At 47.4% G+C, this 25,024-nt stretch overlaps 1 protein-coding gene across 2 annotated transcripts in view; it reads right to left on the bottom strand.

Annotated features, from left to right (window-relative positions):
• Window positions 1-25,024, bottom strand: part of slc4a11 (solute carrier family 4 member 11) — a 170,123-nt gene that overhangs the window by 14,244 nt on the left and 130,855 nt on the right. For both annotated transcript variants that reach the window (XM_083634026.1, XM_083634027.1), the window contains exons 9-17: window positions 20,533-20,617; window positions 19,503-19,628; window positions 18,956-19,069; window positions 15,882-16,014; window positions 15,646-15,719; window positions 14,290-14,527; window positions 13,674-13,780; window positions 11,915-12,080; window positions 6,416-6,589 (exon numbers count right to left, since the gene is read on the bottom strand). In XM_083634026.1, coding sequence (XP_083490152.1) covers window positions 6,416-6,589; window positions 11,915-12,080; window positions 13,674-13,780; window positions 14,290-14,527; window positions 15,646-15,719; window positions 15,882-16,014; window positions 18,956-19,069; window positions 19,503-19,628; window positions 20,533-20,617 — 1,217 coding nt within the window. The remainder of the gene's footprint in view (window positions 1-6,415; window positions 6,590-11,914; window positions 12,081-13,673; window positions 13,781-14,289; window positions 14,528-15,645; window positions 15,720-15,881; window positions 16,015-18,955; window positions 19,070-19,502; window positions 19,629-20,532; window positions 20,618-25,024) is intronic.

Genomic DNA, 25,024 nt, shown 5'->3' with positions numbered 1-25,024 from the left:
TTGCCTCGCCTGTACTGAGATGCCCCGTAGCACTCAAAAATACAGGGCAGACTTCTTCAGAGGCCACGCTGGCGGCGCTGCCGCTGCAGCTGAGCCCAGCCCGAGTCAGACTACCTCTGGGCCTGCTACCTCCGGCACCGCGCTGCCTCTCGGACAGCAGCACGTTGACTTGGCCAGCTCTCGGGAGGGCTCCCAGCACAGCTCCCAGGAGAGCTCCCCACGTGCTTCTTGTTTGGGTTCGCAGCACGGCCACAAGGAGGATTCCCAGCAGTGCTCCCAGGAGAGCTCCCCACTTGCTTCTCGTTGGGGTTCGCAGCACGGCCCGCTGAAGCGCCCACGGCAAGATGCGCGGGGTTCCCGGTCAGGTTCGCAGCACAGCTACCAAAGAAAAAAGGTAGGTTCCCAACAGTGCTCTTCGCCGAAGCGCCCGCGGCATGACACGCGGATTTCCCAACACGGTTCCCGGTCGGGTTCACAGCACAGCTACCAGGTAGGTTCCCAGCGTGACTTCCCGTCAGGATCACAGCAGTGCGAGCAGTATACCCGGCACAGTTTCCCGGCGGGTTCACAGCACAAGGTTCACAGCGCAGTCCCCGCCTGGGTTCCCCACATGGTTCCCGCTGTTGCCTGCCCCCCTCCCCCAGGTCGGGTGGACGTGCGGCTGTCTCCTGTGTCTCGGAATGGGCTCGCTTTTCCGGCAAGGTGGGGGACCCTGGGACGACTTCCTCGAGATCCACACAAAACGGGATGATGAGGCCTCCCTGCTGGCCGGCCCAGGTAACCCAGAAAGGGATCACCCCAGGGGGCTCCCCCTTCCAGACGACATCTCCTCTGAGATCTACCAGAAGGAGTTCAGGGAGGTCGTGGCCAGGGCTGTCACCGCCCTCGACTGGGACTGGCCTACGCCCCCTACCGTCGAGAAGGACATGTTCTCCACCTCCCAATTCCGCGCCGTTGAGACGCCGCTACGGGGCATGCCCCGACATGCAGCGGAGGGTTCAGCGATCCTGGACCAAACCCTACTCCTCTGAGGCCCCCATCCGACGCTTTAAGTGCTGGTCTAGCGTCGTGCAAGGGGCCCAATCAGGCTATGAACACCCCCCCCCCACTGGAGAAGGCTGTGGCGGACCATCTGCTTCCAGGCCAGAAGAAGGAAGGGAAGCCCTTGCTCCCCTCCCCAGCCTGCAGGGAGACTGCTTCGCTCCTGGAAAAGTCCTATCTGGCGGCAGGCCAGGCAGCATCCATGGCCAACACCATGGCCTTCCTGCTGAAGTATCATTGCTTCCTGATAGACCAGGTCCAAGCAGCCCCCGAGCCTGAAATGTTCACCGAGCTACGCCGGGTCTCCGGCTACATCTTCAAAATGCTGGAGTGTGTGTCGGAGGACTCAGCTCACCAGCCTGCGTGGCCATGAGAGGACGGACCTCCTCACCTGCCCGTTTGCCCTACCGGACTCTTCGGTTCAATGGCAGACCTCGCCAGCAGGGCCCAGAGACGGCGTGAGGACACCGAGGCGGTCGGCAGAGTCCTGCCGCGCAAGACCGGGGCGACCCATCGCACAGCAAGGCCACCTCCTGCCCGAGGTCGTCCGACGACGACCCGCGGCAGCCCTGCATGCCGTCCACGGGACAGGCACCCCCAGGGGTGGTCCGGCCCCCCGGCCAACGCAGACGGGAGCAGCTCGAATACCCTGAGAAACGCGGGGCCAACACCTTCCCTGCCAGCCTGGACTGGCGCGGGTCGAGGAAGCCGTGCCCGCCGCAACAGGGGCTCCCGCCGTAACCCTGACAAGTCTGCCAGGCGACCAGGCCCCGAGGCCCGGCGCATACCTAGCGGTCCCCCGGGGGGGATGGGGGGGGGGGGGGGGGGGGGGGGCGGCCTCCACACTGCCAGGACCTGGCGTCCTGCAGTGTTGTTGAGCGCCGAAGAGAGCCTTGCTCAGTACGTGTCCCTTGCCGGCGAAAGCTGCGAGACCATCTGCAGGCCCCCCTGCTATTCCCCCCCCCACAGCCGTCGTCGCACCAGCCGGGCAACGACCCCCTGCGGCCTCCGGGATGCAGCCCCCCCGGGCTGGTCCTGCACACCACGGGCGACGACTCACCGCGGCCTCCGGGACGCAGCCCCTATGGGCTGGTCCTGCCGGGGCTGCACGCCATGCTGCCACGGCCTCCGGGACGCACCCCCCCTGTGGAAGAGGCTGTGCAGACCCACACCGTGGGTGCTGCGAATGCTGGAGAAGGGCTACGCGCTGCAGTTCGCGGCCCCCCCGCCTGCTTTCATGGGCATCCCTGTCTCAGACCTGGCGGATGTGGACTCCATGGCTGTCCTTGGCGAGGAAGTCTCCTCGCTTCTGGCAAAGGGCGCGATACGGCCCGTGCCGGACGAGGACAGGCAGTCCGGGTTCTACCACAGGTACTTCCTGGTGCCCAAGAAGGACGGGTCCCTACGACCCATCCTCGACCTCAGGCAGCTAAACCCCCTGCTCAGGAAGCTTCCCTTCCGCATGTTGACGCTCCCCACACTGTTCAGAGCGATCAGACCCGGGGACTTCTTCACATCAGTCGACCTAAAGGATGCCTTCTTCCACGTTTCCATCGTGGAAAGGCACAGGAGGTACCTCCGGTTCTCCTTTCAGGGAGTGTCCTATGAGTACTGCGTACTCCCCTTCGGCCTGTCTCTAAGTCCCAGGACTTTCACCGTCTGCGTCAACACATCGCTGGCTCCCCTCCGAGAGATGGGGATCCGCGTTTACGTCTACCTCGACGACACCCTGATAGCGGCGAGCTCGAGCGAGACGGTGTCCACGCACACCGAGGTGGTGACTTCCCACCTCCAGGCCTTGGGGTTCCTCATAAACTGGCGCAAGTGCGCCCTTGTGCCTCGACAGGTCACGACCTTCCTGGGTCTGGAGCTAGACTCCCTCTCAATGCGCGCCCGCCTCTCTCCGGAGAGGCTGGACAACCTTCGGAGGACAGCGGAGACTGGGCGTCGCGCACGCACGATCTCCGTTCACCAGTGCTCCGTGCTACTGGGTCTTATGGCCACGCCGACCGCAGCGATTCCTCTGGGGCTGCTGCACATGCGCCCCTTCCAGAGGTGGTTCCTCGGTCATCGCTTGGACCCAGCGATACATCGGTCCCGCGTCCTTACGCTGCCGGACCGCGCTCGCCAAGCCTTGGAGGTGTGGACGGACCACTGTTGGCTCTCAGAGGGCGCCAGACTGGGTCCAGTCCCGCTCAGGTGAGTGATTCGAACCGACGCCTCCCTTTGGGGCTGGGGCGCGGTCTTCGAAGGCCAGGCTGCGAACGGGCAATGGCAAGCCCAACAGCTTCGCCACATAAACATACTAGAGCTGGAGGCAGTTCGCCTGGCTCTCTGGCACTTCCGACATCAGATCATGGGCCACCATGTACTGATACGTTCGGACAACACCTCGACAGTGGCGTACATCAACCGCCAGGGCGGTGTCCGGTCGCTGGCCCTGAACTAGCTGGCTACGGTCATCCACGATTGGGCCCGTCTCCACCTGCTCTCTGTCGGCGGCACACATTTGGGGCCACCTCAACCTGGGCACGGACCTGCCATCGCGGGGCAACCCGCGCAACTCAGAATGGGTTCTCCACCCACAGGTGGTGGAGCAGATCTGGGCCAAGTTCGGTCGAGCCAGCATCGATCTCTTCGCTTCGCGGCTCACACACCAGTGGTTTTCCATCCTCGCGGACGATCCACCACTGGGCCACGACGTGCTGGCGGACGTCTGGCCGAGGGCGGCCCTCTATGCGTTCCCCCCAATCGCACTGATTCTGGCCAGGGTGAGACAGCAGGGGCTACAGCTCATCCTGGTAGCCCCGCACTGGCCATCGCAGGTCTGGTTTGCGGATCTGATCACTCTGACGAGAGGTCCTCCGTGGCTGCTGCCGCGTCGGAAGGACCTGCTGTCGCAGGCGGGCAGAGAGATACTCCACCCATCCCCACACAAGTGGAAGCTGGCCGCTTGGTCCCTGAACGGGAACGGTTGCTAGTCCAGGGCCTACCTGCGAACGTGGTGCAGACCGTACAGAGTGCTAGAGCCACCTCAACTCGCACTCAGTACACCTACAAGTGGCGGTCCTTCTCGCGCTGGTGCGCAGAGAGGAACCTGGACCCTGTGACTTGCGACGTTCGGCCCATTCTCTGCTTCCTCCAGGGTCTGTACGAAGCGGGCCAGTCGCCGCAGTCCCTTAAGGTATATGTGGCTGCCATCTCGGCCTGCCACATGGACATCGAGGGCAAGACAGTGGGAGGCCTGTCTTTGGTCTCTCGTTTCATGACGGGTGTGCGCAAGCTTCGCCCCCAGACGAGGAACATCTTCCCCAAGTGGGACTTGGTCACGGTCTTGGATGGCCTCTCGAGGCCTCCGTTTGAACCACTCGACGCTGCCGACCTGAAACACCTCTTGCTGAAGACGGCATTGCTTCTCGCTTTGTCTTCCGGCAAGAGAGTGGGAGACTTGATTGCCCTGTCAGTGCAACAGTCATGCATGGTGTTCTCTAACGATGGGCGCAGGGCCACGCTCCGCCCGAACCCTGCTTATCAGCCCAAGTGTATTGGAGCTGGCTTCAGGTCCATGACCATAGACCTGGTCGTGTTTGAGCCTCCCGCCTCTTCTTCGGCGGAAGAGAGGAGACTTTGGTCGCTCTGCCCCGTGCCTCTGTGCCTTGCGTACGTCTAACCAGCTTCTTGTGTGCCATGGGGCTAGGGCTTTGGGCAAGCCTTTGTCCAAACAGCGTCTGTTGCACTGGATAGTGGAGGCCATTAACTTGGCCTATTCTGCCGCTGGAAAGGTTCCACCGGAAGGAATTAAAGCCCACTCTACTCGGGGCGTGGCTTCTTCCTGGGCGCTGTTACGCGGTGTGACGGTGGAAGATATGTGCGCAGCCGCGTCATGGTCGACTCACCATACCTTTGTGAGGTTTTATAGTCTGGATGTGGGAGGCGCGACATTCGCTCATGCGGTTCTGTCGACCTCCGCGAACTAGTTGCCTCGCTGACTGCTCCCCAATCCTTACCGGGTTCCCATGCGCTATGCCGTGACGGCCCATTTTTCGATCGAGAGTCGCAAGGTCGGGCACTGAGGTGCTCCTTTGCAGCAAGGTCGGTTGTAAGGTGGCAATAGGTGGGAGCCGAGCTTCAACGAAATAAAACTAAGGGATTGTCCTACAACCCAGGTTTTATGAGTGAAGCGAGGCTCCCACCTCAGGTACCTTGCTGCCAGTCTGTCTGGTCTGTGGCCGAATGCCGGGTGAGTGGGGTTTTCCCGGTCCAATTTCCAGCGTGAGGCGCGAGGGCGCAGGGCCCCGCCTCAAGTCAAGTCAAGTTTATTTATATAGCCCTAATTCACAAGCATGTCTCAGAGGGCTTCACAGAAAGTATGTCTAGCTGATTCTAGCTGACACAACAGTAACAAGAGTATACAGAATAAAGATAACATTTGAACAATTGATAATATAGAAAATATAGAAATGAAGAGAGAGCAGAGGAGAGAGCAGGAGAAGGGGGAAGAGCAGGGGGAATGTGAGAGAGTGATGGGGTGGGGAGGGAATGGGAGATGTTGGAGGGTATAGGAGGTGGGGAAGGAGCAAGAGGAGAGAGCAGGAGAGGGGAAGGGGGGGGGGGGGGGCCTCGACCCCAGCTATTGGATCGGAGACCATGAGACCGTCAGGATCGCCCCGGATTTTCCAAGGGTCCAGTCTGCATCCTGTCAATGGTCTAATGAATGGTTGGAAAGGACACTTTTATAGTAATAAAAGGTAAGAGCATTCGATAGCGTGTACCACGCAGAGATGGCAATAGGTGGGAGCCTCGCTTCACTCATAAAACCTGGGTTGTAGGACAACCCCTTAGTTTTTGTCTCACTAATATATTATATATAGTCTAATTAAAACTTGAGTTATAATTTTTTTCTCCATACTTTTAATCAAAATTTTCTACACATTTCACATACACAATCAGACATGGAAATTATGAAAATAATTTCCCAGTTTCCATACTTTATTTTTCTGCTGCTAATATCACAAACAAGGGCCTGTTGTGCTTGTATAAAATTTGCCTGCTCTGCCCCATCATCAACAAAACAAAATTTATTTCGCACACTTGACAATTAGTAAGTCATTCTGATTCAGTTCTAACCACTATAATTTTGCAAATTCTTGTGATGTCAGAATCATGAACTAGACACTCTTACCTTTTGAAAAATACTTCACCTCTTTCACCCAGATATAAAATGGTTAGTTGTACAGTATAGTAATCATTCAATCAGGGAAGAGCATAATAGCCTTAGTTTGGCACAAAATTACAGTCGCCGTACGCTATAAAAATGACCTTTGATTGCGCATCTGATTAGCGCTGGCGGTGAGACAGACGGTGGTTAACTCACGTCTCGTAGAGGTGCCCGCCCTCCACACGCTGCTCCACAAATGCCAGCTGTCGAACGTGGAGGGTGGAGTGAGGGAAGGCGGCATGCATCCACGGCAACCCCAGCACTGACATCAGGATGTTAATGAGCCCGGACAACATCAGGTCCCAGTGATACGCCGTCCCCTTCAGCAGCCTGACGAGCAACACCGCACCACAGTAAACCACTACACAACTACTGTATACCACACAACACCGCACCACAGTAAACCACTACACAGCTAGGGATGGGGATTGTTTTGATTGATATTGATACCATTTTCGAGACTGCTTAACCAACCGAGTCTTTATCAATACCGCTATCGATACTTTTATATTATCTGGTGGAAAGATGGGACGACAATAAATTCGTAACAGAACTGGTATAGCTTTTCTAAAGAAAATAAATAATATATATACCTCTCAGTGGTCACATTAAGTGAATATTTTCAATCTTTTACCAAATTATTTGAGCAATGTCAGAAAAATCTGAAGGCTGTCCATCATTTTAACACAGGTAATAATAGATTATGACGTATTTTTTACGACCATGTCCGTCAAAATGACAGACAACGAGAAAGTCTAATGCAACCTTTGATACGTTCAGCCAAATGACCAAATGAGAAGCAAATGAGGGCGTTAGGCAATTCAATTCTTCTCTGTTTAATTTAAGGGCGGTTGGCAGGCAATTCAATTGAATTCAAAAACCTTATTAGACAATCGCTGTATGTGTCACTGAATTTAAATGACATGACTCTTGTCTCGAGTCTCAATAGCAGTATTGATAAGATCGGACCTTATTGATTTTCGGGTTTTGAGAACGTTGGAACCGGGTCCTTAACGAGTCTCACTCTCCAACCCTTAACACAACACACCACACCACAGCAGGGATGTCATGAGAACCGATACTTTAGTCGATGTCAAAGCTCTGAAAATGTGACGGTGGTATCGAATTAGGTATTGAGAATTGTGGAATCTCAATAGTATTGATATTTCAATTTCTGGTATCGTGACATTCCTACACCACAGTTAACACATTCACTGCCAGCCGTTTTTTCAATACTGTAGGTAGCTTCTGCCAAAGTTTTTTTTTGAGGATTCTGGCTCATCTTTCAAGAGCCGAGGATTCTTTTCTGCTAAGATTTTGTGAACACAAATTATCTCAAAAGAACTAATAGAATGTGTGCTTTCTCTGTCTAAAAGAGTTAGTTTGTAGAGTTAGTAGTTATGTAGGCATTAGCAGTAGAATACAGCATGGTTTCAGCGTCTGAAAATTTAAGCTGAGATAAACGGCTTTTTGTGAAATTCGATAGAACAGTCACTTTAACCATTTATTTTTGGCGTAAGACGTCAGACATCTAAACAATAGTTTTGAACAGTAATTTCCTCCATAGCAGCAGGAAACCCCCCTCTCCTTCAAACTCCTCCCTCCGTGGGTGTGTCTCTGGTGGCTTTGCAGCGTTTGTCACAAGCGAGGCTCTGCCTGTCTGTGCTGCCTGGCTGCTGGCGGCTGCTCTTTGGGCGAGTCTGCATGGGGCTCGTTCGTTTCGGTTGTGAGCTCAGCTGGAATGAAGCTGCGTGCGATTGTGGGCTTTCTGCCGGTGTTTCAAAGTGTGTTGGACGCATAATCTATTATGCAAATTTGCAATCCCCCACCGCCAGCTCCCAGCGCGATAATGCGCGAAAGCGAAAGCGTTTTCGCCAATCCATTTTACAGTATGAGAATGGTTTCCTCGCGCGTTCCCCTGCAGTTTTGGCTCGGCTTTTTCTAGTCTGGAGAGCACTGTCGCCACTTAGTGGGTCGGTGGAATGGGTTGTACACGTTCGGTGGCTCCCATATTTATATAGGAGATGTAAAAGGGTTAGATCAACGTCCCACCGTCAATTTTTTTTTTTTTGACGAGTTGAGTCGTCATTGGCAGTCAACCGTTGGTTTCTGCTTGACGAGTTGACTCGCCAATGGCAGTGAACGTGTTAAGCAACACACCACAGTAAAGCACAACATAACACACAACCACTACCACAACATGCAACACAAACAGAACACAAACCACAACACATGAAGGCACACACATAAGCATATAGGTACACATACATGAGCACGGGACTCACTAAAAACACGCCATTTCATGCCTTACATCCTGTTTTGTGTGCCTGATGTGCGTTCTTGTTGGCTCACATCTGGTGTGTTTTTAGTGAGTCCCACATGAGCACGCGCACAACACAGTAACAACACATATATACAAGAAAACACAAACACAATTGCACAAAAAACACACATACTTACTTTCTAAGCCAGGCATATAGATATGTGCATGGACATGAACACACACACACATACACACACACACACGCACACACACACACTTTTAGCATTTGCATACAGTAATAGTCATAATTATGCCCACATGGCAGCCCGCCCACAAACACTCACATAAATACAAAGGGCACGGTGTTCTTAACACATTCACTGCCAGCCGTTTTTTTTTTACTGTAGGTAGCTTCTGCCAAGCCGTTTTTTGAGGATTCTGGCTCATTTTACAAGAGCCGAGGATAATTTTCTGCTTGGACTTTGTGAACACGAAGTTCACAAAAGTACTAATAGAATGTGTGCTTTCTCTGTCTAAAAGAGTTAGTTTGTAGAGTTAGTAGTTATGTAGATATTAGCCGTTGAGTACAGCATGGTTTCAGCGTCTGAGACAGGAAGCTGAGATAATCGCAGTTTTGTGAAATTCAATCAAACAGGCAGAACAGTCACTTTAACCATTTATTTTTGGCATCAGTGAGAGATCAGACATCTGAACAATATAGTTCTGAACACCCTCTCCTTCAAACTCCTCCCTCCGTGGGCGTGTCTGGTGGCGTTTGTCACAAGCCAGTTTCTCCTGCCTGTCTGAGCAGTGAGCAGCCTCCCTCTCTGGCGGCCCCTCGTCGGCGAGTGTGGCGAGTGTGGACTGTGGATGGGGCTCAATCGTTTCTTGGATTTTCGGTTGAGAGCTTTGATGAAGCTTTGTGCGATTCTAGGCTTTATGCTGCCCACCCAGTCTATTTTTGGAACCCCCCACCGTTGTGCGCCCGTGTGCAGCAGCGTGAAAGCGTTTTCGCCTACAGTATGAGAATGAGGCTCGTTCGTTTCTGGGTTTTCGGAATGCGTGCGATTCTGGCCTTTCTGCGGGTGTTTCAAAGTGTGTTTCACCCATAATCTATTATGCAAATTTGCAATCCTCCACGCCAGCACCCAGGCACCGCTCTCCGCTCTCGGTGTGCTGCTGCTGGCGCGGCCGCTCTCGGGCGAGTCTGGTGACTGATGACTGTAAAATCGCCAAGCCATTTCCTTGAGAATGGCTTCCTCCCGCTGCTGTTTTTGGTTGGCTTTCTCTCTGTCGGGAGAGCACTGTCGCCACTTAGTTGGTCGGTAAAATAGATTATACACATTCAATACTTCCAATATTTTTATAGGAGACGTGGGGGGCATTGATCCACGTAGCACCTCGTCTCAACTCGTCATTGGCAGTGAACGGTTGGATTGTGTTTGACGAGTCAACTCGCCATTGGCAGTGAACGTGTTAAGGTTAGCGGTGCCCTTCAACACCCCCAGAATAAAGTCACATATTTCACTCACTCAACACACAAACATGCTGTCCATTCTGCCAGCATTCAGCTGCATAAAAAGCACTTGAGAATCAATATGTCATTGTGGTTAACAACAAAAGCCAACGGTGCATTGTCTTTACATTAAACTAACTGCGACCTTTCCAATGCCACAGTAGGCTATGGCTTTCTCCAGATGTTACAGAGGGATTCCAGCTGTGCAGCTTCCCCTCATCTCCAGCCAGCTCTGTAGGGGGTTTTGGCAGGGCTAGGGGGTGGGGGGGGGGGGTGTCAGGGTGACCTAGTGCTTAGAGCAACCATCCCCTAAAAAGCAGATCCCAAGTTCAATTGCTGCAACAACCTGTTGAAGTGTCCTTGAGCAAAACACTGAAACCTGCACTCTGTAAATGGCGCTGAATGCATTAATATGTGAGGTGAAGATGGTATCAACCAGTTTATTATAAAGCATTGCTTTTCATTTATTTCTGGACCATTTTATTCTGGACCTTAAAGAAAAAGCATTTCCTGAATCAGTTGATTTTAAAATAAACTGACCCCAGTCCTGGTTGGTGGATGCTATATTTGTTTAGCTTTACATTTATTTGCACAATGGTGAAACATCCTCAAAAAAATATATATCTCTTTCTTCTTCTTCTTCTTGGCTTTTTTGGCAGGCTAGACGGCCGTTGGAGTATTGCTGCCTCTCACTGTTAGGACTCAAGTACTACACATTGAAGCACGTGCATGTCCAGTGTCATGTAGTGTGCATTTTCAGGGCAGCTGGTATGGATGGAGATCCTTTCTGAGATGGTGCTTAAACCCATGTGTAGATAGTTTATTTTGCTCCATTCATGCAAATGTTATTGTGAGGATGTAGCCTAAGTTACAAGTAAAGTTGAAGATGGACACTCTTTAAATAGCACTGTTTTTTTAATGTTCTCATTTACTCGCGCGTTTGCATCGACTTTGTATGCAATCTTGTCACGAGAATATCTGAAAATCACCACTGTGTGAACGCACAGTTATGGCATTTTTCCCCTCATGTGAAACAGACATTTAGATCCAATGGACTCTTTTCACAGGGGCCATTTTAGTCGAAAAGGCAGAATAAACACAAGTGGAAGCAAAACACTAATGAGGTGTTTTGCTTGAACCTGTGTTTACTCTGCCTTTTTGACACAAAATGCCCCCGTGACAAGGGTCTATTAGTCTGTGCCCAACAAATTTAGAAGATGAGGGGTTAAATTCCCACATCATAGATTTTCACTGTAGGGCTGGTAGAGGCTTCATCTGTGGGGGACTCATGAGGTCCAAATGAGTGTGTCCACACAGAGTTAGAAATACAGGGTAAAAGCCTCGTGACCATGAAGGTTTGATTTCTCCCTTCCCAACACATGGACAAATGTCCTGTTGCAGCAGATCTTTAACTAGGGTAAGTGGACCCCCAAAGGTCCTTGATGGCTTGTTGAAGGGTCAGAGGAACCGTTTACATGCAAGTCAATGGTCTTCAAACGTGTTATCAAGTCCCATGAGACGGCAGGTTGACTTCTAATCAAACACTATGACAGCAGCTGATTAACAACCAGACAACAACGAGTGAAAGCAGTGAAATACAGGCATTCACTAGAAATGTGTTCATTCACTAGAAGGTACTGTAGCTCAATGAGAAAATTAAGGTATTCTGATCATACTATTCATCACTCTTACTATTACATACCACCTACAATATAGACAGTTTTACAATTCGGAACTAAATCACATCTAATAAGAAATACATCATGAGATCTATTTAGGGGTCCTGACATGCAAAGATTTGTTGTGCCCAAATATGATGCTTACAGTATAAAACACTGCCATTCATTACTGTGTGTCAAGTCATCTTTGACGCTACCTGTTCTCTGGTGCGTTGGTCAGCGAGACGACAATGTTCTGGTCGATGAAGATGAGGAGGGCCAGGAGGAAGCCGAGGCCCATGGCGCTCACAACATTCATGGCTGAGAGACGTTCAAACGGAGCCAAGTTGAAGATGGGCCGGTCATGAACTTTGAAGACTGGAACTAATGAAGAAAAAGAAAAGATGACAACTATGATGTGGAATTGAGTTTCATTCAACAAGGGTACATCCACCATTTTGAAAATGTGGCAACCCTACTCTTACGACTGTTGGTCTTAGAGTAGTTATGTAAGTAAGTTATAGATAACTTAAAGTAGATATTAGATTAAATATTAGATAACATTTGCTTACAAAACTAGAGACATTTGACATGAAGATCAGCTGCTACCCCAGACAACCATGAAGAACAGTTGCTACCCCTGACAACCATGAAGAACAGCTGCTACCCCAGACAACCATGAAGAACAGTTGCTACCCCAGACAACCATGAAGATCAGCTGCTACCCCAGACAACCATGAAGAACAGCTGCTACCCCAGACAACCATGAAGAACAGTTGCTACCCCAGACAACCATGAAGATCAGCTGCTACCCCAGACAACCATGAAGAACAGCTGCTACCCCAGACAACCATGAAGAACAGTTGCTACCCCAGACAACCATGAAGATCAGCTGCTACCCCAGACAACCATGAAGAACAGCTGCTACCCCAGACAACCATGAAGAACAGTTGCTACCCCAGACAACCATGAAGAACAGCTGCTACCCCTGACAACCATGAAGAACAGCTGCTACCCCTGACAACCATGAAGAACAGTTGCTACCCCTGACAACCATGAAGAACAGTTGCTACCCCAGACAACCATGAAGAACAGCTGCTACCCCAGACAACCATGAAGAACAGTTGCTACCCCAGACAACCATGAATGGGGATTTAAAAAATATGCTGAACAATAGAAGATAAAAATTATTATTATTGTTTTGGCCTCTGCTTCGATCAAAGAGTATAACTAGACAATAAAGGCACCAAATAAGGGTAACGTAGTAAGTCCAGTAAATGTATGGGTCACAGGTTCAATCCCTTCAACAGCTCTGGACAAGAATCAGCTAAATGCATAAAATGTAAATGTAAACCAAACAGTGCTGTCACACAAAATGACAGTTGGCCAAACAGAGGCCACTTACACTATTGTTTTGCTACAGAAATGTCACTGTATTTTACATTACTTGTAGACTACGTAGCTATTTAATGTATTAAATCCAGAAATCCAAAATATCACAGGGAATGATTACTATATAAACAGTAATTCTAAATATTGTAATAACTAATAATATAAATACTCGAAATTTGCCTTTGCGTATTCTGTTTAGTTGGTTGTTTGTCTGACAGCATTATTTGACCACGATAATCTTATTTTAAAATGCAGCAATAACTAACCAATGTTCTGATGTTAGAATATTATTTTCTAAATGTACTACCTAACTGACAAAGCTGTTTTAATTTTGGATACTATATGGGTTTTTATCCCACAATCAGAAGTAAAGCATTTTGCCTTAAGAGATTTTCACAGTGGATCTCTGCTGTGAAAACTGAGTGAAGCAATTGTAACAAACGGTACAAGGATGGACGTGGTCACATTTCATGTGAGCCAATAGCTCATATTTCGAATAGCAATATAGTTTTGTCTTTGCCTGAAAAACTTAAATGCAGCAGTCTGTAACCTTAACTCTCCAGTGAAACAATAAATAACACTAACGCTCAATGTCATTGAACAGGTAGGAGCCGATGAAGGAGAACATGAGCACGGAGATGGGCAGGGCGCAGTCCGACAGCACCTCCCTCACTTTGGCATGCAGGAACGGACTGAAAGAGAGGAGGGGGGAAGCAGAGACAAATAATAGAGGAATACAATTACTGTAGGCAAGACAAGGACAATGGCTGCAATCCTGACACTACTTAAATACCTCGGTCCGCCCTTTGCTTACACAATTGAATCCGGCTTTGAGGTTGATTTGATTACTCGGAGCAATCAGAAGTAGAATATTAATGCTTATTAAATCACAGGCTGGAACAGAAGCTTTGACTAAAAGGGAGCTTTTGTAAGAGCCAGTCTGGATTCTCTGGAAGGTTCCTGCAAGCAATGTGAGAGTGACTGCTCAATATCTTTCTTTCATTTTATGTATTTTCTCTGTTTTATGGGAAGCACATAGTATTTATCTTGTGTATGAAATTAACCTAAAATTTGCCTTGCAAGTTCTGTCACTCCTGACAATCATCAGAGTAAAGTCCCTACTCAGCATTATTCCCAACCCAATTGAAACTTTATTGATTGATTTATCTGAAAGAGTGCTGCAGTGCTGCCCGTACAGTACCTCCTTTTAAACTGGTAGAGGGTGTAGCCCATCCACAGTGTCCCCAGCATGAGCAGCAGGCAGAGGACAGGCCTCTCTCGAGTGCACTGGATGAGGGATTCTGGGAAGGTGTTGAGCGCCAAGTCGGCTACCATCTCGCTCCTGTTGCCCCCCAGCACGTCTCCCCTGCCGCGGAGCTGCTGGAAGGCCTCCACGCTCCCGTTAGACAGCGTTGGGGCGTGGTAGTACCTGTGAAAGACTGGCACCACATCCACATTGTTGAGTTAGCAAGCTTCACCCCCAAACTCTATATAAGCAGTGTTTCTCCTACCATTTGAATAGCAAGGGGGCGCTATCTTGCATAAAAGAGTTCCCACTCAAATAAAAATGTGTCTCAAAAACGTGACACTTTCTAAGTGTGGCTCTCCAGCCCTCCTCAAACTAGGAGAAAGTTAAGGGGGAAATAAAGTTGTGCAGGAGACTGAAAACACTCCACAAATGTATTCACTTATGGCACTGGAAAACGGTTTGGATAAAAGTGTCCACAAAATGGCATACATTAGTGTTGTGGTAATGGCATGTGAGCTCGGAGCGTATTTTACAAATGGCTTCAAGAAATTGAACTACTGCACAGGCAAACTCCAAAATAGGAAAACATCACATTCAAAATAAATTACATTATGCTGTCTGTTTTTACATATTCATTTGTATAATATTCGGGGGCTGCGCGGCTTCGCCCGCAGCTCGGCTGCTACGTGGCCTCACCTGCCCTATTGGCGCACACGGGTGTGTGTGTGTGTGTGTGTTGCTCACTAAATGTTATTGCATCAGTGATGTCACAATGCCACCTTGTGTGTGTGTGCCCCATTATATCACTGATGACATCATCTGTGTGTGTGTGTGTGTGTGTGTGTGTGTGTGTGTGTGTGTGTTTGCCCTATGACATCACTAATCAGTCTTGTCACAATGCCTTCTTGTGTGTGTGTAACAGTGTAACATCACTGATCATCAGTCTTGTCACAATGCCTCCTTGTGTGTGTGTGTGTGCGTGTGTGTGTGTGTGTGTGTGTGTCTGTGCGCGCACCCTTATGACATCACTTTTGACATCATCACTGATGACACATCATCACTGATGACACATCATCACTGATGACATCATCACTGATGACATCACATCATTAGCTAATTAGTCTAATTAAAAAATCTGGCTCCCCCTTTACACACCCTGAAGGTTTCAGCCCGATCGAACGGCATAGCTGTGGCCGAACACAGAACTTGAAACAGCCCAAATTTTATATACTATAGGCATTGCGCGCGCCACGCGCGCTCGATTCCTAGGCTCGCCCGCTGTGCAGGCTCGCTAGCTCGGCAACTTACTTTTCACTGTGCCTTTGACTGCATCCACCACAAACGCGATGGAGATGAACAGAGCAATGACTTCCTCTGTTGACCTGCAAAAACAGCAGCGTCACTCAAATGAAGAGCGTGTTTATTGTCAACTAAAGATAAAATGGAATCCAGATGTTCAAAACATTGTTGTAAACTGAGAACAAAAACACTGTGACTTTTCTACATATAAAATGATAGAAAAAAGAGAAACATGTGAAACGCACCTTTTGAAGAGCTTCATAAGTAGGCTGAGATTGAAGATCCCTCCCAGGATGAGGAAGAGGCAGTTCCACAGGCCGATACAGGCGTAGAAGGCTGGGAAGTCCAGGTTGTAGTCATCACAGATTCCTCGGATCACTGCAAAAACACACACGCACGCACGCGTGCACGCACGCACGCACACACACACACACACACACACACACACACACACACACACACACACACACACACACCATTAGCCATGTGAGATGCTGTCAACCACTGATACTGATCTAACATTATGCACCAACAACTTGAGAAGAGTTGTGGTGTGCAGCAGTTGTGAGTGACTGTTGTACTTCTCTTGCAACAATAAGGCTACGGCTACACTGATTCATTGGATAACGACAGAATTATTCATGGGTTATTACATTGAGTAGCCTTTGTTCTAGCATGCAGCAGAGAGAAATCATGGATGTGACAAAGGCTTTGCTTTGCTTCATAAAAAAGAAGAAGAAACAGACTCGTCCCTGTCAGTGGGTCCATAGCATTAACTTGCTGAGAGCCCGGTACGGGGAATAGCACCGGTCCAAGACCATTTCTCACTTTTACCTTTGTTTTTGTAATCCTTTGATGTCACGCCGTGCAACAACGGGATGGTGCACACTGGATTAATTATCGCCTCCTCCAAGCTCTCCGCCATTTTTTCCAAAACAAACCTTGGAACTCGACTATGATTGACTAAACGGAGGGTGACGAATACGTCCGTCCAGAAAAAGTCCAACTGGGTTGAACTTTCTGTCCGTCAAAACGTATTAAAATCTGCCGGAGTCGGACACATCCGGACAACGAATGGGTGTCATTAACTCATTCTCCGCCATTGGCGTCTCGGAACGTCATTTAAGAGACAACACTTCCCCGCCATTGACGTCAGGGGACATCAATAGGCGTTTTCACCGTCATGTGATAGATGGCGCTCTTGGCCACCTTATGAAGTGCTTACTTACCATACTCGTGTAGTCGTCTGCAAGCCAGAGGTTTTTTTCCCACAAAACCAGCCAGCGTTCTCAGCATCGATCTCCCTTCATGGAGGAAGCTCAAAACACATCCAGCCTGGTGCCTCAAAGCGGTGCAAGGAGTTGTTTCCCCCGGGCTGGACGCGTTGTCACACGGGCTCGTGACAGTCACTCAACACGGAATGATTTCTTTCACAATAAACTGGTAAACGCACATCAATCACTGCTCCTGTCAGTTAGATCAGTCATCCACTTTGTGAACCCTCACATAGTGTAAATTTCAGCCATCAAATATGCTCCCAGACCTCCACACATCGAGTACCAGGAAGCACCCGCCCCATGGAGAACATGAGAGTGTGACCCACCCCGGTGTGCTCTCCGTGTGGGGTGAATTTCTCACTCGCTTCGCTGCACAAAAAGGCATGTATCTCAGCTTCCTGGTGAGAGACGCACGTTTTCAGTGAAAACGACCTACATTCAAGTGTCGATAACTAAAGAACGGAAGAAGGCAGAAACAAACTTTTCCCCCCCATGAAAGTAGAGGCTTTGTTCTGTCTTTTGGGATATTCTCTGTTTACATACTCATAGAAGAAAATATTCTGTGGGTCGTGGAAATCACTGAAAATGCTCACAAACCCTGGCGGTGGCTGGCGACTTTTCCTTTAAAACTCTGGCGGGGAATGAGTTAAAAATTGATAGAAGTGAACGGAGTTGGACAGACATGACATGAGACATGAGGTCGTCCCCCAGCAGTGATGTAGATCCCCTCTGGGTCAATCAGTAACTAATATGTCACCTTGTTTTGACATACAGTATAATTGCTTTGTCAAAATCCGATCAGTGGTCTCTGAGAAATCGTGTGTGACGTATGGACAAAAACAAATGAACCAACAGAAGGAGACCAATCCATGTTGACTTCATAAATAAAATAAAATAAAATAAAATAAACAATACAAGTAGGCTGATTAGGACCAATGGTAATGATACTAATTTGTCTTCTTTAAAAAATATAAACTGAAATGACAATAAAATAACCAGAAGAATGTAAATTATTTTGGATACTACTGTGATTGAAGTGAGTAAATGAGGAAGATCTTTCTGATCCTTGCCAGAACATCAGCTATGGCAGTGATTGATTTTAAACAAAATAATTACGGTAGTCTAAAACATTCAAAAGAAAGGGAAAAAAAGTAATTACACTTCTTTCAAGCCTAAGAACAAAGGAATTGTAATGGGTTTGCCAAAACCATCACAATTTAGTTGTAATCCTTAATATACTGTATCTGTGTGCAGATGAGTTATAAGTTTACAAACAAGCCATTGTTCTGCTCAGACGAAGACTGCTGCTAATGTACTGTAATGAGCCCCAGGAGAATGTGCTCAGCACAACTCTATCCCATTGACTTCAAAGATCAATGCACCACAGTCCTAACAAACAGCTATGGTATTAAAACGACATCTTGGCATCGGAGGGATCACTTTGCCTCATCGCTGCCCAATTCCACAGCTTGCAGCAGTCAAGATCATTTAAATTCCAGACAACAAAACGCTGCTGCTGGGTGAAAACCACGTAACACTCATTTAGCTATTTTTCTTCCTCTTGAACTGAAGGTTTACATAACATACAGTATGTGATGAGTTAGTTTCATCACAGTTGGGCCTTTGAAACCTGTGAAACACTATTATAATAAAAAAAATATGAGGGCATCAGTGAGAAAAAGAACATTCCTTTCTTCATTAGTGACAAAAAACAAAGTATTGATACTGTATGTGCTTTTTACCTGAGCGCAGCATAAAAACTCATTATGTCCCTATGTGTGAATAAACTACTCCCACAAAATAAATCCGTCAAATGGTGCTGTTTTCTGCTAAGCGAGACAGAGCAGGCGAGGACACAAGACTCTCTGGCTGCTGTTATACATGGTCGGGTGCCTCCTTCTCTGGATTTTGACATAATCTTCTTAGCACCCCAACTCCCCCTCTCTCCTCCCCTCCCTTTCCAAATCGCCCGTCGGCAGAAACTGTAAGGAGATAAGTATATTTTGCTGCGGCTGAGCTGAACTGAGCTGAGGAAGACCTACCGCTGATGAAGATAGCGAGGGGAGCGGTGGTTAGAGGGATGACTAGAGGAGAGCCGGCGAACAGCGAGTAGATGACCCCTCCGATGCTCTGGCCCACGATGGTCTTCCGGACGTCTGGGGAGAGAGGGCAGACACACAGCGCTCAAACAGGAGGAAACACTTGTGTGTATTGATTTACATGTATGTGTTCGTGGATATATTATGTCTACTACGGTATATCATTTATGCCTACGTGAGCGATTACTGTATGTGACTGACTGACTGACTGACTATGTGATTGTGTCTGTTGAGTTCTGTTCTCTTCCGTATTCACATTGGGAATGTTATTATTAGCCAAAACATTTGAAAAGTGTAAGGTAGTTTTCATGAGCTATTCGATTGCACAACAACTATATTATACAGCTAAGTTCCAGTCAAACTGGTTTCAACTTTTTTCCTTTCAAAAAATTGTGTTTTATTCCTGAGTTCCTTCTCAATTCCCACCACAGTGGGAAATAGAGCAGGCACATTTTGAGGTGTGTGTGTACGTTTGAAGGTGTGTTGGTACCGATCTCGCCGCGCGTGCTCTCGTCATTGAGGGAGCCGAAAGCGATGGCGGGGAGGAGGATGGCGATGTAGAGGAAGATGGCTGTGGTCATGTACTTCAGCAGGGTTTTATTACTGCCAATCACACCTGAGGGGAGCCAAACACAAACACCTGAGTCACATTCCTATTCATTCAGTTGTGGAGGAAGTGCAACTCACTCTCATTTAAAACAAAGATGGAAACATCAAGAGTCTATTATAAAAATTTAAATAAATGTACATGCATTTTAGGGAGGAAACTTTTATCATTAAGAATATGGAGCATACATTATGTATGTATTGTATACATACATTGTATATTTTACAATGACATACATTACCTACTGCCCTTTAAAAATCACGATAATTTGTTTCCGTTTTGTACTCTACTCGCTCTACTCTACCTGATTCTACTTGTCTCTACTCTGCTCTACCTGACTCTACTTGTCTCTACTCTGCTCAATCATAATTTTTGTAATCCATCAACTAATGTGTTCTGTGGGTTTTTGTTGACTAACAATTCCGTTTCAATTACTTTTTCATGATATATTCTTAATTTGCTGAATTCACGAGGTCATATCTGTCATCAGAACAACACAACATTCAAAAATATGTTTCTCTTTCGAAAAAGAACTTAACTTAAGTTCAAGTTGTAGGAATGCTTTTATTTGAATGGGGAGAATTTCTGATAAAGACGACAATATGCTTACTCAATAAAATCCTCCAGTCAGATCGAGATTGCAATAGAATGTACAGTATACAGTATATGCAATGTCCTTGCAATCTCCTTGTCTGATGACTTGTGAAATTACAATGACATTGGCCATATGGGAACAATGGCAACAGTAAAACACCTGAGATGGTGATTTGAGTCAGGGAGAACCCTGGATGCCACACAGATGCAGCACAGATGTGTTTGAGGCAAAGTGTGACAGACAAATGAGGAGCTGGCGGAGGCTCCCCTGTGGGCTTTAATAAGGAAGATGATTCACTTTCAGTCACATCCAGCCTACCATCTGTGAAGTCGGAGGGGTAGAGAGGCAGTCTGCGGCACAAGTCCTCATAAATCCCCCGGCCGGCTCGGAAGAAATCTTTACACTGTGGGAGGAAGGAAAAAGGTTTTGTTTTTTTAAGGTTAGGAATATTTTTTTTCTGGTTAGTATTTTTTATTTTATTTTTATTGAATTAAATTTTATTAATTTTTCTTTTACATATACAATAAATTAACCCCCCTCCAGTCAGTTTTTCTACAGTTGAATGGTTTGTGTTCTATTTCAAACTTTCTATGAGCGCCTGCTATATGGTCACACACCTCACACATCATCTGATTCTGTGCTATACACCAAGGTGATACGCCCGGAAAAACAGCACAAGTTACGCCGGAAATAGTATTCCCTCCATAGCTTAGCTGCAAGGAATAGCTGCGTTATTGCTGAGATATCAACAACTGGCCAACGGATTTCAAAGCTGATGCCCCCCCGTTGGAAAGAGTGCGACTCGAAATGGTTAACGAGCGAACGTTTTGGTCACTCAGTCACTCAGCGATCAGTCCACACGGACTCGCCTTTGCCCTATCAAGCGATGTCCTGACGCCAGGTATCCCAGCATGCTTTGCAAGGTGATGAGCGACGAACGGCAGCGACGAGAGGAGGGGCCATTTTGAAATCGACCAATAGAGAGCCAAAGGGATGACGTATTTTTGTAGTCAGAACGTGGAAGTCCCGGACTTTCTGGTTCTTCACTGTTTCTGTCTATGGGATTTTTGAATTGGTTTTTGCCGCGATGCTTCAAATACGGTCTCTGGGCAACGCAAGCTTAATCAAACGCGAACCAGAGTTCCGTCGGATAATCTTCACACATGAGGACCACTTTCATGAGTTTTGTAGCGTAAATGCGAGCCCTAGAAGTAAAAAGCTCGTGCTAAGCTAATCCAGAACTACACACAGTGTCGCATAGGCTTCCCCGTCACGTCAGCACTCAACCTGGACTGTGCTTGATGCGTGATTTCTAACCCCACATAGGATAAGCAATAACCACGCCCTGTGGCGCCGGGATTGGCCAGGAGCAGCACTGGAGGGCACGCAGCCCAGCGATTTCATGAACCAACTGAATAGTTCTTGAGAACGGACAGCGATTTCGAGAGCGGACATTGAGAGCGGACATTGAAATGAATTATGGTCACCTTAGCATAGTAATAATAATAATAAGCATAATAATTGTAATCTACACAATGTACACAATCTACAAAAACATGCAATAATATAAACAGTGTTGTGTTCACGTTCATAGCTCATATAATATAATGTATCATTATCGTTCATTTCAAGCTCAATTCTTACCCAGAGAAAAGGTACAGCACTGAAAATGTAACAAGCAATAGTTTTTTAAACATCTTTATTTTAAAAGATGAAAAACCCCAGGTGCTTCAGTCCCAACCTTCAATGCTCCTGGCCAATCCCGGCGCCACAGGGCGTGGTTATTGCTTATCCTATGTGGGGTTAGAAATCACGCGTTGTTTGATGTGTGCGCTGCTGTGCACTGATTACCCCGGGCTGAACGGGGCTGAACCAGGTGAGGGAAAGAGAATTTGCGTGTTCGTCCTTTGAAGTCGTGACGTTATTGACGTATATATCCCCATCGACTCAAGAGTGCAGTCTCATTTAGCTGTTTGCTAGCTAGCCGCCCTTTTAACGGCACGTAAAAGCTTCAAAACTCGTAAAAGTGGTCCTCGTGTGTGAAGATGATATTACTAAACACTGGTTCGCGTTTGATTAAGCCAGCGTTGCCCAGAGAGATTATTAGAAGCATCGTGCCAAAAACCCATTCAAAACTCCCATAGGCGAAAACAGTGAAGAACCAGGACTGTTAGCATCGATGATTTCCGGACTCGTTTCTGCGGCTCTCTATTGAAGACGGAAATACAGCAAGGCAGCCAACCAATCTGCAGCAGCAGGGCAGTGCTTGACAGGGCGAAGGCCCATCGCTTTCAGTGGGCATGAACCGTGAGGCTGGTGAATGTGGTTACAGCCAGCAGGCAGTGGGCTTAGCTAATGTAGCTAACAGCTGGCTAGCTAGTTAACATGAGGGTGAGCTGGCTCACCCTCACGAATTGTCGTACGACTATAGCGTCCCTTTGAGTCATATATCATTGTTTCCACTTCAGTTGAATCTCAACTTCAGTAGCACTTACATGCACCAATGGTTCCTGTTTTATTCCTATTTATATTGTGAAGGTTTTCTACAGAGGGGTTAATTCATATATCATTCATAGCCTGATTTATATAACATTTTATTCCTAAAAACCTGTTCACAGTATTTTCGGATTTATGGAGTGATAAAAAGGGATATCCAAAATTCTCTCTGGAAAAATCTCTGGCTCTAATGTCACCAAAATGAAACAAATGTCTCACACCTGTCAGCCTATAGCCCATTATACACAGCCTGACAAGCCTCACTCGTTTTCCCAAGTTTGTTGATGTTATTGTTTATATAATGCACACTTTATATACATTCATCATGACACATACACACATAGGTGGACAATGAGGGAAGGAGTGGGTTAAGAGCAGAAAGCAGCTGGTTTCCTGGCACTGAGTAAGCACACCTCCAGCTCCGACCCTCAAAGTCTGCCCCCCCCACTAGAGCCAAATATCCCTGAACTCGGGAGTCCACTCGAAGGATGAGTTTCGATGATGTCATTCTGCTCAGGGTGGAGACAATTGGACGAGCCCCCATCATGGGAGACACAGACACACAAACACACTATCTCTCTCTCTCAAACACCTACACAGCGTCAGGCTATTGGGCAATGGAGAAAGGGAGGGAGTGTGCCTTGCAGTGGATTGGCTGCTCCTTATGGCTCCTCCTAAACTCTCCACCCCAAAGGCCTGTGTGAACCAATCAGAAGGATAACCAATCACAGAAGACCAACTGACTGAAAAGCTCGGGTTCGAACTTCATTGAAGCATCCTTCTCTCTCTAAGCTTTCATCTTGCTCTGAGATAGTTGGTCACTGCTGCAACGATCGTTTGAAGCCTGACTTGAACATCTTTGGGTATCAGTATCTAAGAGTTTATTCAGTTGTTTCTGACTTGTACCAATTTTAATATAATGCTTTGATATAACCATTCATGTCTGCTAGTCTTAAATAAACATGTGACACTGTGCACTTAACCTTATCCACCTGTCTGTTGTCAAATGTGTCCTTGTCTCCAGTCTCGCTGTGTTTTCCTCCCATTCAACGATCACGCCTGGGTTTCTTGGTGACAGAACTCTAACATTGATCAAACGAGATCAGGAGGGCCCCCTAGTGGGTCCCCTACAGAGTGCAAGTTCCAAAGCCACATAACAGCATCCTGACATTAGCCTCGCGAGGCAACTGGATTCGCACAAGAATGAGATCATGATCACACGACAAATACATCTTGCCACGTTCTAATCTATTGCTATGAATCCGAAACACTGAAATAATCAGCGTCCGAGGAAGGAGGAGGCGGTCCTAAGTTGTGGTTGAAGTTAGCCCATGATAGACAGATAGTTTCTAAGATTTAGTTCCCAGATGGTTCTGTGAAACAATACATCTGGCAGTGTCAGGTTATCTTGACATTAGACTGAATAAATATCCCTTTGTCCCTAAAATGAGTATACAGTATTTACTGTATAATAGAGAAGTGTCTGGTACAGAACAGACAGTAGAACAGCCAGGGAGAGAAGGTTTAGTGCATGTTAGTGGAGGAGGAGGAAGGCAGAGAAGAGGGTCACGTGATGTACAGTGTTGATGGGGACTCTTCTGTCCTGAATAGACTTATTAGGCAAATCATACAAAGATCCAATGTTTCTTTGTTGAGCATAGTATTACACCTTTGAACTGGGTGGTGTATTAGTGAAAAAAACTCATTCCTGTCCCATCCATCCAGTGTTGAGAGTAACTAATTAATTTAACAAATGTTTGCAGTATAATCTAACTAATTAGGTTTTCAAAATGAATAACTCGTTACTAGGCTAGTTACTAGTTACTATGGGATGTGAAAATAGCGATTAGGACTATCCCGTTTATCAGACCTAGTCCGAGGAGAGACACCGCCTCCCTGCACAGCAAAAATGCTCCACACAACACAGCTGCAGTCAGAGCCCAGAGGCTAATGACCTTGAGAAGATAATAAGCCTCCCTAATAAGCAAATGTTCAAGTATCCCATGCAGGTACAATGATAGGTTACAATTTGACTCCATGTCTTGTCCCACTGTGCCACAGCAACACTCAAATAATGTGTCCATTAATAAGAGAACTGAAGCAGACTTTTAAAAGCAATGCAAAAGTCCCTAGTAACTACCGTAAATTTCGGACTATAAGCCGCGGCTTTTTCCCCGTTTTTTGGCCCTGCGGCTTATATAACGGTGCGGCTTATCTATGGATTTTTTCCAAAAAAAAAAAAAAAAAAATCTCTCTTTTTTAGCACTCTTTCTAACTATAAATCCACTTCTGTTTTAATTTCCTCTCTTGCCCT

This window comes from Poromitra crassiceps, assembly GCF_964638095.1.
Source record: "Poromitra crassiceps genome assembly, chromosome: 3".
Taxonomy (NCBI): Eukaryota; Metazoa; Chordata; class Actinopteri; order Beryciformes; family Melamphaidae; genus Poromitra; species Poromitra crassiceps.
Note: the sequence above shows the minus strand (reverse complement) of the source record. Positions and strands in the feature narration are given on the sequence as shown.